Consider the following 16936-nt stretch of genomic DNA (forward strand, 5'->3'; position numbering starts at 1 on the left):
CAACTACTACTTGCTGCCTCGCTTCTCCACAACTACCCTGTTTGTGTCGAGGCACATAGAACTGTGAATTCTTCCTGCGGTGTAATTTACACCAGGGTGCTTGACGATCTGAGGCTGAAATACAGTCTTACCTCTCTGATCACGGTGTCATTGCCGTCCATCTTGTAATGAAAAAGGTTGATTCCTCTTTGGTGCCCACCCGCACTCTTTTCCTCACCTTTGATAGGGTGGTGCTGCCATCCAAGATTAAAGCAGGCTATGAAATCATCACAGTCCGGCCGTACATTCCGAATCCGATGCACTGCTACCAGTGTCATCGGTTCAGTCACACTAGAACGTCTTGTCGACACCCAGCCAAATGTGTAATCTGTGGCAGGGATGCACACGAGGGCGAATGTCTGCCTCCTTTTCCCTGCTGTATCAAGTGCAATGGCGGCCGTGCTGCCTGCTCCCGGTATTGTCCCATGTATCTAGATGAGCGGGCTGTCCAAGAGATCTGGGTTAAAAAAAAAAAAAGTGCCTTACCCAGTAGCTCGCAAGTTACTGGCTAGTCTCAAAACCTGTATTCTCTCGTCTGGCACCTATAGTTCAGTTCTTGTTACCCCTCACTTTGTGAAGGACATGGCCACAGAGACATGCAACCTCAAATTTGGCTCCGAGTTTGTGAAGTCGTCCAGTGTCGAGGTAGCATCACCATCACCCAGTCCCACTGTGCAACAAACCGTCAACCTTTTGCTTAAAGGGGCGAAGTTACCCACTACACAACCGGCAGGCAGGAGAGGAGAGAAGGAGTACTCCCAAGAAGACTTCCTCCATCCCTCCAGCCAAACAACACCCAAGACTTCCTCTAACCAGAAGGGCTCGAAGAAGTCTGCTAAAGACAAACGGTCTTCTCCTTAACTACCTCGAAGATCCTGCTCGACAGTGCCACGTGATCACTTAGCCCAGCAGACCTGTGTCTCGCCAGTGCGCACCACCAATTCTTTTTCTGCGTTGGGCTCCACAGACTGAACGCTCAAGCATGCCGATGCTTCTGTGGACCCCAGGGAGCAGGATCCTCCTGTTTCTGTGCCGTGTAGTAGTGACTCTCCACCGGCTGTCCCTTGGCAGCCACCGAGTTGACACCCCTACATCTATTCCTCCGTCTGACTGTCCTCCAATGGAACATTTGCGGCCTTTGGTCCCACAAAGAGGATTTATGGCTGCTTCTAGCATCACAGCATCCCCTTGTACTCTGCCTTCAGGAAACGAAAGTGTGCTCTCAAGACTGCTTTCAGCTTTCACATTATTTACCAATTCGTTTTGACCTTCCCCCTGAGGTCAGCATCCCATCTCATGGGGTTGTCATGCTGCTCATATGGGATGACTTTCATAGTCAACCCATCTCCCAGACTACCCGTCTTCAAGCTGTTGCCGTTTGCCTTTTCCTTCCCTACCTGACCCTCTCCCTCTGTACCATTTATGTACCTCCTTCCTTCAATGTCACTAGGGAAAACTTCCTTCATCTTATTGGGCAGCTATCTCCCCCATTTTTGCTACTAGGTGACTTTAATGCGCATCATCTCCTTTGGGATTCTCCAAGGACCTGCCAGAGAGGGGCCCTCTTGGCTGGCCTTCTTAACCAACTAAACCTTAAACCTCATCTGCTATAACACTGGAGCACCCACTTTCCTTTCTGACTCCTCAGACACCTATTCCTATTTCGACCTATCCTTTTGCACTGTCCAGCTTGCCCATCACCTTGAGTGGTCCATTCTTTCTGACACCTACTCGAGCGGCCATTTCCCGTGTGCTCTCCGTCAGCTGACTCGTACCGCATCCACATGCATGCTCAAATGGCAGCTTACTAAGGCTGACTGGCAGCTTTACTCCTCCCTTTCGACCTTCGCAGAACAAGATTTCCGCAGTTCCAATGACCAGGTGGACTATCTCACAAACGTCATCCTTACTGCTGCAGAACATTCCATTCCTCACACTTCCTCTTTACCACGTCGTGTCCCAGTCCTTTGGTGGGCTGAGCATGCCGTGACGCAATTCGTGCATGGAGATGTGCTCTCCGCATTTTTAACCGCCACCCTACACTGGAAAACTGCATTCATGATAAACAGATGCGTGCAAAGTATCATAGAGTTTTTCGGGATAGCAAAAGAGCTAGTTGGATTTCATTGACTCTCTTTTAACAGTTCCGCACTTATCCTCTGTCGTGTAGGCCAACCTCCGACTGTTCTCTGGAACCAAGATCCAGTCCCCTGTTTTCAGCCTGACAGTAGGCGCCGATGTCATTGTGGATCCTGTACCTATCTCCAGCACCTTGGGCTGCCATTTTGCGGAAGTTTCGAGCTCTTCCCACTATCAGATGTTGCAGCACCTCTCTCTTGCGGGCAAGCACTTTCTGCTTAACACACACAACCGCATCTGGGCTGAGGGCACATTTTCTGGATACTAGCATGAAGCCATCATCATACCCATACCTACGCCTGGTAAGGACAAAAACCTTCCTTCTAGTTGCTGCCTCATCTCTCTTACCATCTGCGTTTGCAAGGTGATGGAACGTATGATTCATGCCCAGCTGGTTTGGTGGCTCAGGTCTCGCCATTTCCTCACGAATGCACAGTGTGAATTTCGAGTGCAGCGTTCTGCAGGTGACCATCTCGTTACTTTGTTCACCCATGTCGTGAAAGGTTTTCTGTGGGAATCTCAGAGTGTGGCCGTGTTTTTCGATTTGAAGAAGGCCTAAGACACCTTCTGGAGAACTGGTATCCTACGTACTCTTTACAAGTGGGGCCCGTGGGCGCCTGCCCTGTTTTCTTCAGGCAGATTTACAAGACTGAATTTTCAAGGCGCATGTGGGTTCTGCTTGTTGGCCACCTTTATTCAGGAAAATGGTGTGACTCAGGGTTCCATTCTGAATGTCATCCTCTTTACTATTGCCATTAGCCCTATAATGGCCTGTCTCCCGCCGGGCTTCACTGTCTCCCTTTTTGTTGATGATTTTGCCATCTATTGCAGTTCTCCACGGATCTGTCTCACTGCGCGGCACCTTCAGCACTGTCTTGATCGTCTTCACTCCTGGAGCATCGCCAATGGCTTTTGCGTTTCCACTGACAAAACTGTCCGTCTGAATTTCGGGTGGTGCAAATGGTTTCTCCCACCATCTCTACATCTTGGGCCTGTGTTCCTTCTGTTCGTTGACACTATGAAATTCCTGGGGCTCGTGCTTGATAGGAAACACTCTTGGTCCTCCCGTGTCTCTTACCTGACAGCCCACTGTACGTAGTTCCTCGATGTCCTGTGTGTCCTCAATGGTACTTCTTGGGGTGCTGATCGAACCACCCTCCTCAGATTGTACCAGTCCCTTGTCTGTTCGAAACTCAACTATGGGTGCTTTGTTTATGCATCTGCATGCCATCCCTTTTACACCGTCTCAACACTACCCATCCTCATGGCATCCATTTGGCCACGGGTGCCTTTTACACTAGCCCGGTTGAGAGTCTGTATGCTGAAGCTGCTGAACTACCACTTTCCTACCACCGTGACTTTCTCCTCAGCAGGTATGCATGCCGTTTGTCTGCCATGCACATGGCCACCCCTCCTATGCCTCCTTCTTTGATGATTTCTTTGATCGTCAGTATGGGGCTCGTCCCTCTTCTCTGTTACCTCCTGGAGTCAGCTTTTGCCACTTGTTACGGTGGCTTAACTGCACGCTACCTGCAACTTTCCCAGTGTGTGTGAACCCTTCACTGTCTTGGCTTCATGAAGTGGCCCATGTTAACCGTGGACTTCCTTCCTAAGGACACTACTCCAGCCTCGGTCAATCGCCTTCAGTTTCATGACCTTCCTATGGAACTTAGCGATAGTACCTTTGTATACACTGATGGCTCTCGGACTGACTGTGGGGTCGGGTGTGCCTTCGTCATTGGCCCCCGTGTCTTTCGATATCAGCTTCCGGCACACACCTCAGTATTTACAGCCGAGCTTTTTGCCTTGTATCAGGCCACGGAATACATCTGGTGACACAGCCTTCCCAATTGTGGCCTCTGCTCAGACTCACTCAGCGTCCTGTAAAGTTTCTGTGCGCTGTACACTGCTCATCCCTTAGTGCAGCAGGTCCAGGAAAACTGTCTCTTGCTCACTCTTGGTGGAGCCAATGTCATGTTTCTGTGGGTCTGTGGTCGTGTCTGTCTGCCAGGAAACGAGGCTGCTGATGCTGCTGCCAAGGCTGCAATCCTCGTACCTCAGCCTGTGAGTACCTCGTTTCCCTCCGATGATCTCTGCGTTGCTGTCTGTCAGGAGGTGGTGTCCCTTTGACATCGCCAATGGTCCTCCTTTCACAGGAATAAGCTTTGTCTTATTAAGCCTCTCCCAGCACCTTGGATGACCTCCTGTCGGCCATGCCGCTGGGAGGAGATTATTGTAACTCTGCTGTGTATTGGGCACTGCCTTTTTAGCCATCGTCATTTGCTCAGTGGCGCTGCCCCACTGCGTTGTATGCATTGCACCCAAATTTTAACTGTCTGCCACTGGCATGCGCTCTTTTTTTTTTTACATTTCAGTTTGGGTTTGCCATGTGATTTATCAACCGTTTTAGCAAATGACGCACAGGCTGTCAACCATGTTTTCCTTTTTATCTGCCAAAGCAGTATGGTGAAGGCCATTTAATTTTTGGTTTTGGACCTCCATTTTTGTATGGTGTGGTTTTCTTTTTCCCCACGGTTTTTTGCACCCTAAAACAAAACAAAACAAACTATTAAGTATTAGGAAGCTAGGGAGATGTATTAAATTTGTTGGACATTGTGCTACTAATACTGGGAGTGCAAGACTTAATAAAAGTTTGTACTGTCATAATTGAAATTGTGAACAGAGAACTCAATAGTTGTTTGTATACCTCTAGTTATTAAAGAATTTTGTGCTTGTTATTAGTTAATATTGTTGTTGTTATTCTTTGTTTTGAACTGTGCACAATACAAACTGTCTGAAAGAAGCAGTTTCTTCTTCTTTCACCACAATAATAACGATACAGAGACAGCAGCAGCAAAAGTATTATGATCAGGAGATGTGTCTGATGAAATATTTGCCAGAAGTATCACGTTTTATAATGGTTATCACAGTTTTTTTTGTATTTTTGTTGCAGATGAACTACCAGTGATATCTCTTTTTGAAAAATGAGCCTCAATTTCTCAAAACTTTTTTCTTCAAAGAAACGTCAGGACATTCAACAAGTGCCATCACAGATAGGATTACCAACAAACGTGAAGCATGATTATCATGTGACACGTAATGCGCATACTGGAGAATTAGAGGGTTTACCAGAGTCTTGGATTAGGCTTCTGAATGCACAGATAACGTAAGTGTTCAGATGCTACTAAATTAAGCTTATACACACATAGAAAATCTAATTTTTTGTTTGTTTGTTTGTGTTAAAAATATATGTTTGAGGCTAGAAACTTACTTCACTGTTTCTTTACAAGGGCAAAATACGTTTTTGTGGAAAATTTTGAGGTACTCTGTTGGGCAAAATTTGAGGTATTTGAGTTGTTGCTGTTATTACCATTGCCATAATCATAATTATCATGAAGAAAGAAAAAAACAAAATGCTTTCCTTAAGCATATAACCAAAGAAGTTGAGTAACTAACTTCTGGCATAATGGATACTTCATATTAAATGGTTTTACTATTAAAAGACATCTTCTGTACACCACAAGCTTCATGAGAAATGTTTTATTTGCGAAATCCAGCTTTCGTGTTTATAACCTAACCTCAGTGGGATGTGATACAGAGGAGTAAGCCAACTGTATGTGCACAGATTTCTACAAAATAACTACATACAGAGTTGAGAAAAATTGTGTCCCGAAATTTTAACCCTGGATAGCTGATGCCAGTAGGAACCAAATTTACTAGTGTTGTGTAGGTCTACAACGCACCGTTTTTAAATTACAGAAACTTGGTGCCATATTCTCCGATTGGCCGTGGGATTGCCCTGTTGCCTTTCGTCGGTTGACGGGCAGTGCTATCGTTGTCAGTTCACACATACAAGCGTCCATCCTTGGATACATCACGATCTCTGGAAGGCAAAGAATTGTCAGTCATGCGTAGTCCAGAGTATCCGGCAACAGTGCAACCCCACAGCAAATTGGAGTGCGTGGCGTGAAGTTTCCATAGTTTAAAAATTGTGCATTGTCAACCTACACAGCATTAGTAATTTTGGTTCCTACTGGCATTGGCTATCCAGGGTTAAAATTTCTTGACACAATTTTTCTCCACCCTGTATATATGGCCGTCATATAAGTCTATTTAAATTATGCACTGTTGTAGCAATGACATACTTGTCAGATATACGACAGGATCTGAAATATGTCGTATAACACAGTACACATTTTGTCATGTATGTTGTTGTTGTTGTTGTTGTTGTTGTTGTAGTCTTCAGTCCTGAGACTGGTTTGATGCAGCTCTCCGTGCTACCCTATCCTGTGCAAGCTTCTTCATCTCCCAGTACTAACTGCAACCCACATCCTTCTGAATCTGCTTAGTGTATTCATCTCTTGGTCTCCCTCTACGATTTTTACCCTCCACGCTGCCCTCCAATGCTAAATTTGTGATCCCTTGATACCTCAGAGCATGTCCTACTAACCGGTCCCTCTTTTTTGTCAAGTTGTGCCACATACTCCTCCCCAATTCTATTCAATACTTCATCATTAGTTATGTGATCTACCCATCTAATCTTCAGAATTCTTCTGTAGCACCACATTTTGAAAGCTTCTAGTCTCTTCTTGTCCAAACTATTTATCGTCCATGTTTCACTTCCATACATGGCTACACTCCATACAAATACTTTCAGAAACGACTTCCTGACATTTAAATCTATACTCGATGTTAACAAATTTCTCTTCTTCAGAAACGCTTTCCTTGCCATTGCCAGTCTACATTTTATATCCTCTCTACTTCGACCATCATCATTTATTTTGCACCCCAAATAGCAAAACTCCCTTACTACTTTAAGTGTCTCTTTTCCTAATCTAATTCCCTCAGCATCACCCGACTTAATTAGACTACATTCCATTACCCTTGTTTTGCTTTTGTTGTTGTTCATCATATATCCTCCTTTCAAGACACTGTCCATTCCGTTTAACTGCTCTTCCAAGTCCTTTGCTGTCTCTGATAGAATTACAATGTCATCGGCGAACCTCAAAGTTTTTATTTCTTCTCCATGGATTTTAATACCTACTCCGAATTTGTCTTTTGTTTCCTTTACTGCTTGCTTAATATACAGATTGAATAACATCGGGGAGAGGCTACAACCCTGTCTCACTCCCTTCCCAACCACTGCTTCCCTTTCGTGCCCCTCGACTTATAACTGCCATCTGGTTTCTGTACAAATTGTAAATAGCCTTTCGCTCCCTGTATTTTACCCCTGCCACCTTTAGAATTTGAAAGAGAATACTCCAGTCAACATTGTCAAAAGCTTCCTCTAAGTCTACAAATGCTAGAAACATAGGTTTGCCTTTCCTTAATCTTTCTTCCAAGATAAATCTTAAGGTCAGTATTGCCTCTCGTGTTCCAACATTTCTACGGAATCCAAACTGATCTTCCCCGAGGTTGGCTTCTACCAGTTTTTCCATTCGTCTGTAAAGAATTTGCGTTAGTATTTTGCAGCTGTGACTTATTAAACTGATAGTTCGGTAATTTTCACATCTGTCAACACCTACTTTCTTTGGGATTGGAATTATTATGTTCTTCTTGAAGTCTGAGGGTATTTCGCCTGTCTCATACATCTTGCTCACCAGATGGTAGACTTTTGTCAGGACTGGCTCTCCCAAGGCCGTCAGTAGTTCTAATGGAATGTTGTCTACTCCCGGGGCCTTGTTTCGACTCAGGTCTTTCAGTGCTCTGTCAAACACTTCACGCAGTATCGTATCTCCCATTTCATCTTCATCTACATCCTCTTCCATTTCCATAATATTGTCCTCAAGTACATCGCCCTTGTATAGACCCTCTATATACTCCTTCCACCTTTCTGCCATCCCTTCTTTGCTTAGAACTGGGTTGCCATCTGAGCTCTTGATATTCATACAAGTGGTTCTCTTCTCTCCAAAGGTCTCTTTCATTTTCCTGTAGGCAGTATCTATCTTACCCCTAGTGAGATAAGCCTCTACATCCTTACATTTGTCCTCTAGCCATCCCTGCTTAGCCATTTGCACTTCCTGTCGATCTCATTTTTGAGACGTCTGTATTCCTTTTTGCTTGCTTCATTTACTGCATTTTTATATTTTCTCCTTTCATCAATTAACTTCAATATTTCTTCTGTTACCCAAGGAGTTCTACTAGCCCTCGTCTTTTTACCTACTTGATCCTCTGCTGCCTTCACTACTTCATCCCTCAGAGCTACCCATTCTTCTTCTACTGTACTTCTTTCCCCCATTCCTGTCAATTGTTCCCTTATACTCTCCCTGAAACTCTGTACAACCTCTGGTTCTTTCAGTTTATCCAGGTGCCATCTCCTTAAATTCCCACCGTTTTTTTTGTTTCTTCAGTTTTAATCAACAGTTCATAACCAATAGATTGTGGTCAGAGTCCACATCTTCCCCTGGGAGTGTCTTACAATTTCAAACCTGGTTCCTAAATCTCTGTCTTACCATTATATAATCTATCTGGTACCTTCTAATATCTCCAGGATTCTTCCACGTATACATCCTTCTTTCATGATTCTTGAACCAAGTGTTAGCTATGATTAAGTTATGCTCTGTGCAAAACTCTACCAGGCAGCTTCCTCTTTCATTTCTTAGTCCCAATCCATATTCACTTCTATGTTTCCTTCTCTCCCTTTTCCTACTCTCGAATTCCAGTCACCCATGACTATCAAATTTTCGTCTCCCTTCACTACCTGAATAATTTCTTCAATTTCTTCATCATCTGCAGAGCTAGTTGGCATATAAACTTGTACTACTGTAGTAGGCGTGGGCTTCGTGTCTATCTTGGCCACAATAATGCGTTCACTATGCTGTTTGTAGTAGTTTACCTGCACGTCTATTTTTTTATTCATTATTAAACCTACTCCTGCATTACCCCTATTTGATTTTGTGTTTATGACCCTGTACTCACCTGACCAAAAGTCTTGTTCCTCCCACCACCGAACTTCACTAACTCCCACTATATCTAACTTTAACCTATCCATTTCCCTTTTTAAATTTTCTAATCTACCTGCCCGGTTAAGGGATCTGACATTCCACGCTCCGATCCGTAGAACACCAGTTTTCTTTTTCCTGATAACGACGTCCTCTTGAGTAGTCCCTGCCCGCAGATCCGAATGGGGGACTATTTTACCTCCGGAATATTTTACTCAAGAGGACGCCATCATCATTTATCCATGCCCTCGGGAAAAATTACGGCCGTAGTTTACCCTAGCTTTCAGCCGTTTTCAGTACCAGCACAGCAAGCCCGTTTTGTTTAATGTCGCAAGGCCAGGTCAGTCAATCATCCAGACTGTTGCCCCTGCAACCACTGAAAAGGCTGCTGCCCCTCTTCAGGAACCACCCGTTTGTCTGGCCTCTCAACAGATGCCCCTCCGTTGTGGTTGCACCTATGGTACGGCCACCTGTATTGCTGAGGCACGCAAGCCTCCCCACCAACGGCAAGTTCCATGGTTCATGGGGAAGGTCATGTATGTTACTGCTGTCAAATTTTAGGCAGTGACTATTCTTGATACAGTTTGACGTAACTGTCATTACCTGTCTTATCTTATTTCTAAGCTCATTTTTATATATGTATCTGTGACATGCATTTATGTAATTATGTAAATCACAATTTTTGATATAGTTTTCCTCAGTCTCATTGCAAGTTGACCATTGTTTCCAAACAGTCTGAATTAGTGTAGAAAATAATTTATTTTGGGGTATATGTAATAAGAGAGTGAAATTTCTAGTCGTTCAATGAACAATGCTTCATGGAGGGATCCAAACACGCCGAAAATGCTCAGGGAAAGGTTGAATGAGCAGTGAGTGCAGAAGCAGCAGGATACCACCAGGCAGCAATTCACAGGCAAAGATGATTTTTTAAGAGCTCTGGATATGTGATAATGACCCCATGTGATACGTACTTCTCTGAGGTTACACATTTTTCACAGCAATGTAAGGCCACCATAACATTCTTGCTTGTGGCTGTTTTTCGAACATCTATGTGTGGGGTGCCGGGAAGTCATGCCATTCCTTATTTGCTCTCTTTGTGTCTGCTTGCTGTAGCAAATGCACATCGTGATTCTATTACTTCTGAGGAAGGCATCACATTGTTTTTCACTCCACCGAAGCTGTTCACATGCAGTTACATGCCTCCTTTTCAGTTTATGGATTAATAGCTGATGATCCCATTATGTAAACAGTACTTCTAGTAGTTGAGGCATGTTGGGCCCAATGGAATGTTTCTGAATCATGCTTAATGTTGACAGTGTTAAAATGTCGTAAAGTGTCACACAGTTGCTTCAAAGATAGCACTGTTCTGTGGAATCACAATGTGATGTGACTGTTCTGAGTAGCTTTCACACCTTTCCTACATAGGAATGATATAGCAAGAGGCTGTTAGTTCTTGATGCCGCTTGATAATGGAGTATAAAGTGCTGTATTGTTACAATTGAAAGTAGTGGATACAGTCACCTGCTGGTCATAATACAACAGTGGCATAGTATTTACCTCTTTCATTTAAGAATTATAGATTGTTCTTTTCTGTATGTGATAATGCCCACCTGGCCCAAAGGAACATGGCGGCTAATGTTAAAGTTCGACAAGTTTCTCTGTGGAAAAGAGTTAATTTTGCCATTAAAAAGAAGGTGTGTGCAAATTGTAAAGATGAAATCTTGAAGTTAACCGAACATGTGTACAGCTTACAATTTGTAATCAATGCTCTGAAAGTGGATATCTCGAATTGTCAGCTTGGAAAAAGTGAGCCGAATACTCGACAAGTTCTGCAAAGCATCGCGCCTTTTAGCGAAAAGTGGATTAAAGTGACTTGCAAAAACAGCACTCAAGAACTGCAAAATCATGTAAACGGTAAAAGTACCAGTAACACAGTCTCTGTGCATGAAAACCCTTTTGAAGTGCTTTCAACTGTAGACTCTGATATCTCAATGAGCTATGTCTAATCACAAGAAAAAGGACATCATAGACAAAGAACTACAGAGTCGCTTTCAACCACAGGAAAAAAAACTATTCAACTGTGAGTGTAGTCACTGACAGTGAATTAAAATAAAGTGTTCCTGAGGATGGCTTATCAACTATTACGGACAAAAAAGACAAAACACACAGTGCCACCACACAACATCCAAGTACCGGCAGGCCTAAAAACAGTTATCATCAACCAGCAAAAATATGTAAAATAAATATATTTGCAGATAGTCAAGGACAGAACATAGCAGCCAAATTTCAATCTAGAAGGAGTCACGAAATAACTAGCATAGAGAAACCAGGCACAAAATTTCAGGCATGACTTCCATGAACCATGACATGAAAACAGCAAAAACAAATAATGACGTTTTTGTGTTCTTAGCAGGAACAAATGATGTAACAAAAAACGAAACAAAAGACCTAGTGATCTCACTTAAAAGAAGGCTACTTGAGCGGAGAAGTTCAAACGTGATTGTCTTTTCTGTTCCACATCAAATTGACTTGTCAATCTGGTCGTGTGTAAATAAACAAGTGCGAAGCGCAAATAAACAGATCCTAAATATACACAAGAGATTAAAAAATGTTACATTTGTGGGGGCATAAGCTGCGTAGGAAAAAGATTCTATACATTCCATGGCTTACATCTCAACAGACTAGGGAAGGACTTAGTTATAAAACATATTTAAGAAATAGTGAACAGCAAATTGAATGCGCAGTGTTGTGCTGCAGAAGCCATCCCTCTCAAGGACAAAAATAATGAATACTTGGGGGAATCAACCATGAAATTTCAGGTCAGTAAAACAATACATTGGCAGGACAAAAGTGATGATTTTTTTTTTTTAAGACAATAAAACCTTCTACCAGCGCAACACCAGATGCAAGTGTGTGCGTGTTTCATATGTGCCTCAGACGTCAGTCTACACGAGAATAATTTATCACTTTTGTGTTATAATGTACAGGGTTTAGGAAACAAATAGATGTTTTGAATCATTTATCACAGGACTATCTCCACGTGTAGTAATAGTTACAGAACACCATAAAACAGTGAACAATATTCAATATTGCAAATTATAAGGCTACAACCTAGTGATGTTCTACTGCAGAACACACAGTAAAGGTGGTGGTGTTGCCATCTACTCCAGAAAATGTACATTCATAACCATCATGGAAAAAGTGTTATGGGGGAACAATTTCTGTGTTGACAAAGATTTCGAAATTACAGTTCTTAAAATCACATTTTGCACTGTTCCTTTCAATGTCATAGGTGTATATAGACACCCTGTGGAAACTTTGATGCTTTTCTGAAATCACTTGATGGAGTTTTAAGTAAATTAATATCAGGCTGTAGAAGTGTAAATCTTGTCATGCTGGGAGATACGAACATCAACACATTACATGATGACCAGGAAAGCAAACGTTGTACAGATTGTATCCTGTCTTACGGGGCTAAAGATCTTCTTGGACTAGCACCCACCAGAACAGCTAAAACACTTAGTAGTTCAATTGATCGTGTTACCATAAATTATGACCACATCATCTCAACAGATGTAGTAAATGGTCACCTCTCAGATCATTTACGCCAAACACTGGTGCTAAAATGCAATACCAAATCCAGACCAAGAAAAATGTACGAACACAGGTGAGTATTATCTGCAAACAACATTGCTACACTAAGACATAATTTAAGCCAGGAATCATGGGAATCAGTAATGATTACCATTGGGGTCAACAATAAATGGAACATGTCCACAGAAATTATGACTGAGCACTTAAATAGAGCAATGCCATTATTAAAAAAAAAAGTGAGTATCCAGAAAAATCAACCTTCAAAATCAAAACCTGTGCCATTAGATTTTAAAACAAAAGATCTGAAAGAAAAAATGGAAAACATGCATTGCTTACACAGACAGACTAACTCAGAGTTACATAAAGAACTCTACAAGCAGTACAAATATAAGTACCACAAAGATGTTGGGAGATTAAAATCAGAAAGAATCAGCCAACAGATACAAGGTTCAGATAACGCTTCAAAGACTTGCTGGTTAATTATAAATAAAATCAGAAACAATGAAGCAGAAACTAAAATTCATAGTGTACAGTTAACTGTGAATAATAAAGATATCTCTGATCCTCTTTCAGTCAGCAATATTGTAATAATTACTTCATATATACTGTTGAAAATGATGTCTCTATGAAACAGGAGGTACAGCACTCATTTGAGTCCTGTAAGAAACAGAACTGCAGTACACTACCTTCAGTAAGCACATATGATATTCTGCAGCTTGTTGATAACCTTAGAAACAAAAAATCAGCAGGATTAGATGAAATTTGTCCATATCTGTTAAAGAAATGCAAACATGAACTAATGAAACCACCACCACCACCACCACCACCACTACTACTACTACTACTACTACTACTTCTTCTTCTTCTAGGCTCTACAGCCCTTGGAGGGCCTTGGCCTGCATAATGAAACCACTAGTTCATCTAATAAAATGTGTTGAAACTGCCTGGAGTGAAAACAATACACAAAGAGGGGGAAATAAAGCCCGCACAGGACTACAGACCCATTGCCGTAATCTCAACTTTCAGCAAACTTATAGAGAAAATAATATTTTAAAAAATCTTGGAACATTACAACAATGCTGACATATTAAGTGATTTCCAGCATGGTTTCAGAACAGGTGAAAGTACCTCATCAGCAACAGTACAATTTGTCCATAATGTGCTTGAAAAAAAATAAATGAAAAATCCCATGCAGCAGGAGTTTCCTGGACCTCTCAAGGGCTTTTGATACAGTACATCATGATGTGCTCTTATAAAAAATTGCGAAGAGTGGTGTCACTGGAAAACTCATGCAATTGCTAGAAACATATTTAAAGGGTAGACAACAGTGCATGGGGATTATGTACTCTAATAAAGAAATACTGGAGAAGAGAAGGTCACGTATAAGATACATTTGGTGTTCCTCAGGGCTCTATTTTAGGTCCAGTCCTATTCATATACTATGTAAATGATTTCCCAAGATCTCTTGACAATAAGCAATTAATCACTATGTATGCAGATGATATGTCTGGTGTCTGCTACACAGACAATGAGTCCAGCCTAGTTGAAGAAATACAGGGCTATTACAAATGATTGAAGCGATTTCATAAATTCACTGTAGCTCCATTCATTGACATATGGTCACGACACACTACAGATACGTAGAAAAACTCATAAAGTTTTGTTCAGCTGAAGCCGCACTTCAGGTTTCTGCCGCCAGAGCGCTCGAGAGCGCAGTGAGACAAAATGGCGACGGGAGCCGAGAAAGCGTATGTCGTGCTTGAAATGCACTCACATCAGTCAGTCATAACAGTGCAACGACACTTCAGGACGAAGTTCAACAAAGATCCACCAACTGCTAACTCCATTCGGCGATGGTATGCGCAGTTTAAAGCTTCTGGATGCCTTTGTAAGGGGAAATCAACGGGTTGGCCTGCAGTGAGCGAAGAAACGGTTGAACGTGTGCGGGCAAGTTTCACGCGTAGCCCGCGGAAGTCAACGAATAAAGCAAGCAGGGAGCTAAACGTACCACAGGATGGCGCTCCACCGCACTTCCATCATGATGTTCGGCATTTCTTAAACAGGAGATTGGAAAACCGATGGATTGGTCGTGGTGGAGATCATGATCTGCAATTCATGTCATGGCCTCCACGCTCTCCCGACTTAACCCCATGCAATTTCTTTCTGTGGCGTTATGTGAAAGATTCAGTGTTTAAACCTCCTCTACCAAGAAACGTGCCAGAACTGCGAGCTCGCATCAACGATGCTTTCGAACTCACTGATGGGGACATGCTGCGCCGAGTGTGGGAGGAACTTGATTATCGGCTTGATGTCTGCCGAATCACTAAAGGGGCACTTATCGAACATTTGTGAATGCCTAAAAAAACTTTTTGAGTTTTTGTATGTGTGTGCAAAGCATTGTGAAAATATCTCAAATAATAAAGTTATTGTAGAGCTGTGAAATCGCTTCAATCATTTGTAATAAACCTGTACATATTTTCGTTGAAAAGGCAAGAGCTCACTTGAAAGAGAGAACCTAAAAGTAAACATAGAAAAAATTAATATTAATCATTTTAAATTAAGTGGTTCAAACAGACAAAATACTGTGATTGATGAAATTCTATCAAAAATCTGTACAGATTGTAAATTATTGGGTTTGTGCATAGACGATCGACTTTCATGGTAGCAGCAAGCTGATTAGGTCTGTTAAAAAACCCTAAGGACTGTATATTATGGATTTAGTGCATCCTTTCTTGTCTTGTGGGATAGTACTGTGGGATGGGACATGCCAAACTAATATGAAAAGAGTTTTCATACTGCAGAAGTGAGCCTTGAGGATCATAACAAAAGTAAAACCAGGAACTTCTTGCAAACCCATATTCTCACAGTTTATGCCATGTATGTACTAGAAACTATAATGCTAGTGAAAGAAGACAGTAAGATCACAACAAGAAACATGGATATTCACAACTATGAAATAATGCATAGAACAGATTTTCATATGGTTAACAGAAGATTAACTTTAACAGTGAAAAGCCCCTATGTCAAAGGAGCTGTTTTTAATAAATTGTTACCAAATGAAGTTAAGACATTGACAGGGGATACTTTTAAAAAAAGTGAGTCAAGCAATGGTTTATACAAAAATGCCTTTGTAACTTTAATTCATCATGAATTACAATGTAATAAGAAATAATGTAAACTAAAAAATTGTAATTGTAAAAACTTTATACTTAGTTGAAAACACACATGCATGTAAAAGTACGTGTTACGAGCAATAAATTAAATTGAAAATATCAAAGGATGCATAGCACACAGGACTTCCTCACATAGAAATTGGAGTAGGTTGCTGGGTGGCTTGATGGGGCATTTATCCTTATTTAGATAACCCAGACCCAACTTTATGAGCCAAATTATAGTGCTACATGGAGCCCAAAAAAAAACTCCGTGTATGGTACGACAACCGCTATTTTGCCATAACCACCCCCACCCCCTTCTCTTCTCCTCACAGTGCAATACCCTACATGAAGAACGCAATCTTTAGATTATACTTTTGGCCATTGAAATTGCAACACTTGATGGCAGCATGCAACAAACATCAGATTGGCATGAAGTATATTACAGTCTCAGATACGCAAACAGTTCGTGTTTCAGCGCAACTGCACAACGTCGTCGTCATCATCTACCTGCATGTATTGGAATTAGATAACGGCAGGACCATGGTTTATTAAAACTGCAGTTTATTGTTTTGCAAAATTGCTGTTCGCATTAGTTGTGACCCAGTGACTATTGTGTGAATGTGGAATTGATGGATTAAACAGCACGCAGTGTCTGGGAGACCCCTTGTGATCAGTGTCCAAGGGGATGTACCTATTGTTCACTCAGGTGTGGAACATCGTACAGCCATGTCCTATACCTAATCAGGGAATGGGCTACTTATCAATGAGGCAAGTATCCACATGGACAAGGTGACTACATCCAGAGCACCAGACTGCCAGCACAGAGAGATGTGCCCAGTAATAACAATGGGTACTGGAGTGACAACTCATTGTCTTTTCAGAAAACACATCACAATTGTCTTATCCCTGTGTGGAGGCTATGGGGAAAATCAGCATCTCCAGATAGCATCAGTCATCGTCATACGGACCCAGCACCCATTGGGCCAGCAGCCATTACATTTTATGATATGTTATTGTTGGTGACTGTGCCCTATCTTAGATTTCATAGTGACATTCTCTTTCAACAAG

General features: G+C 42.0%; 1 protein-coding gene across 3 annotated transcripts in view; it reads left to right on the forward strand.

Moving 5' to 3' along the window:
* The window catches only part of LOC126470568 (serine/threonine-protein kinase Pak), a 130519-nt gene that overhangs the window by 27691 nt on the left and 85892 nt on the right, over nucleotides 1-16936 (forward strand). For all 3 annotated transcript variants that reach the window (XM_050098513.1, XM_050098512.1, XM_050098514.1), the window contains exon 2: nucleotides 5132-5344. In XM_050098513.1, coding sequence (XP_049954470.1) covers nucleotides 5163-5344 — 182 coding nt within the window. In that variant the 5' untranslated portion in view covers nucleotides 5132-5162. The remainder of the gene's footprint in view (nucleotides 1-5131; nucleotides 5345-16936) is intronic.

The sequence above is a fragment of the Schistocerca serialis genome, chromosome 3, assembly GCF_023864345.2.
Source record: "Schistocerca serialis cubense isolate TAMUIC-IGC-003099 chromosome 3, iqSchSeri2.2, whole genome shotgun sequence".
Taxonomy (NCBI): domain Eukaryota; kingdom Metazoa; phylum Arthropoda; class Insecta; order Orthoptera; family Acrididae; genus Schistocerca; species Schistocerca serialis.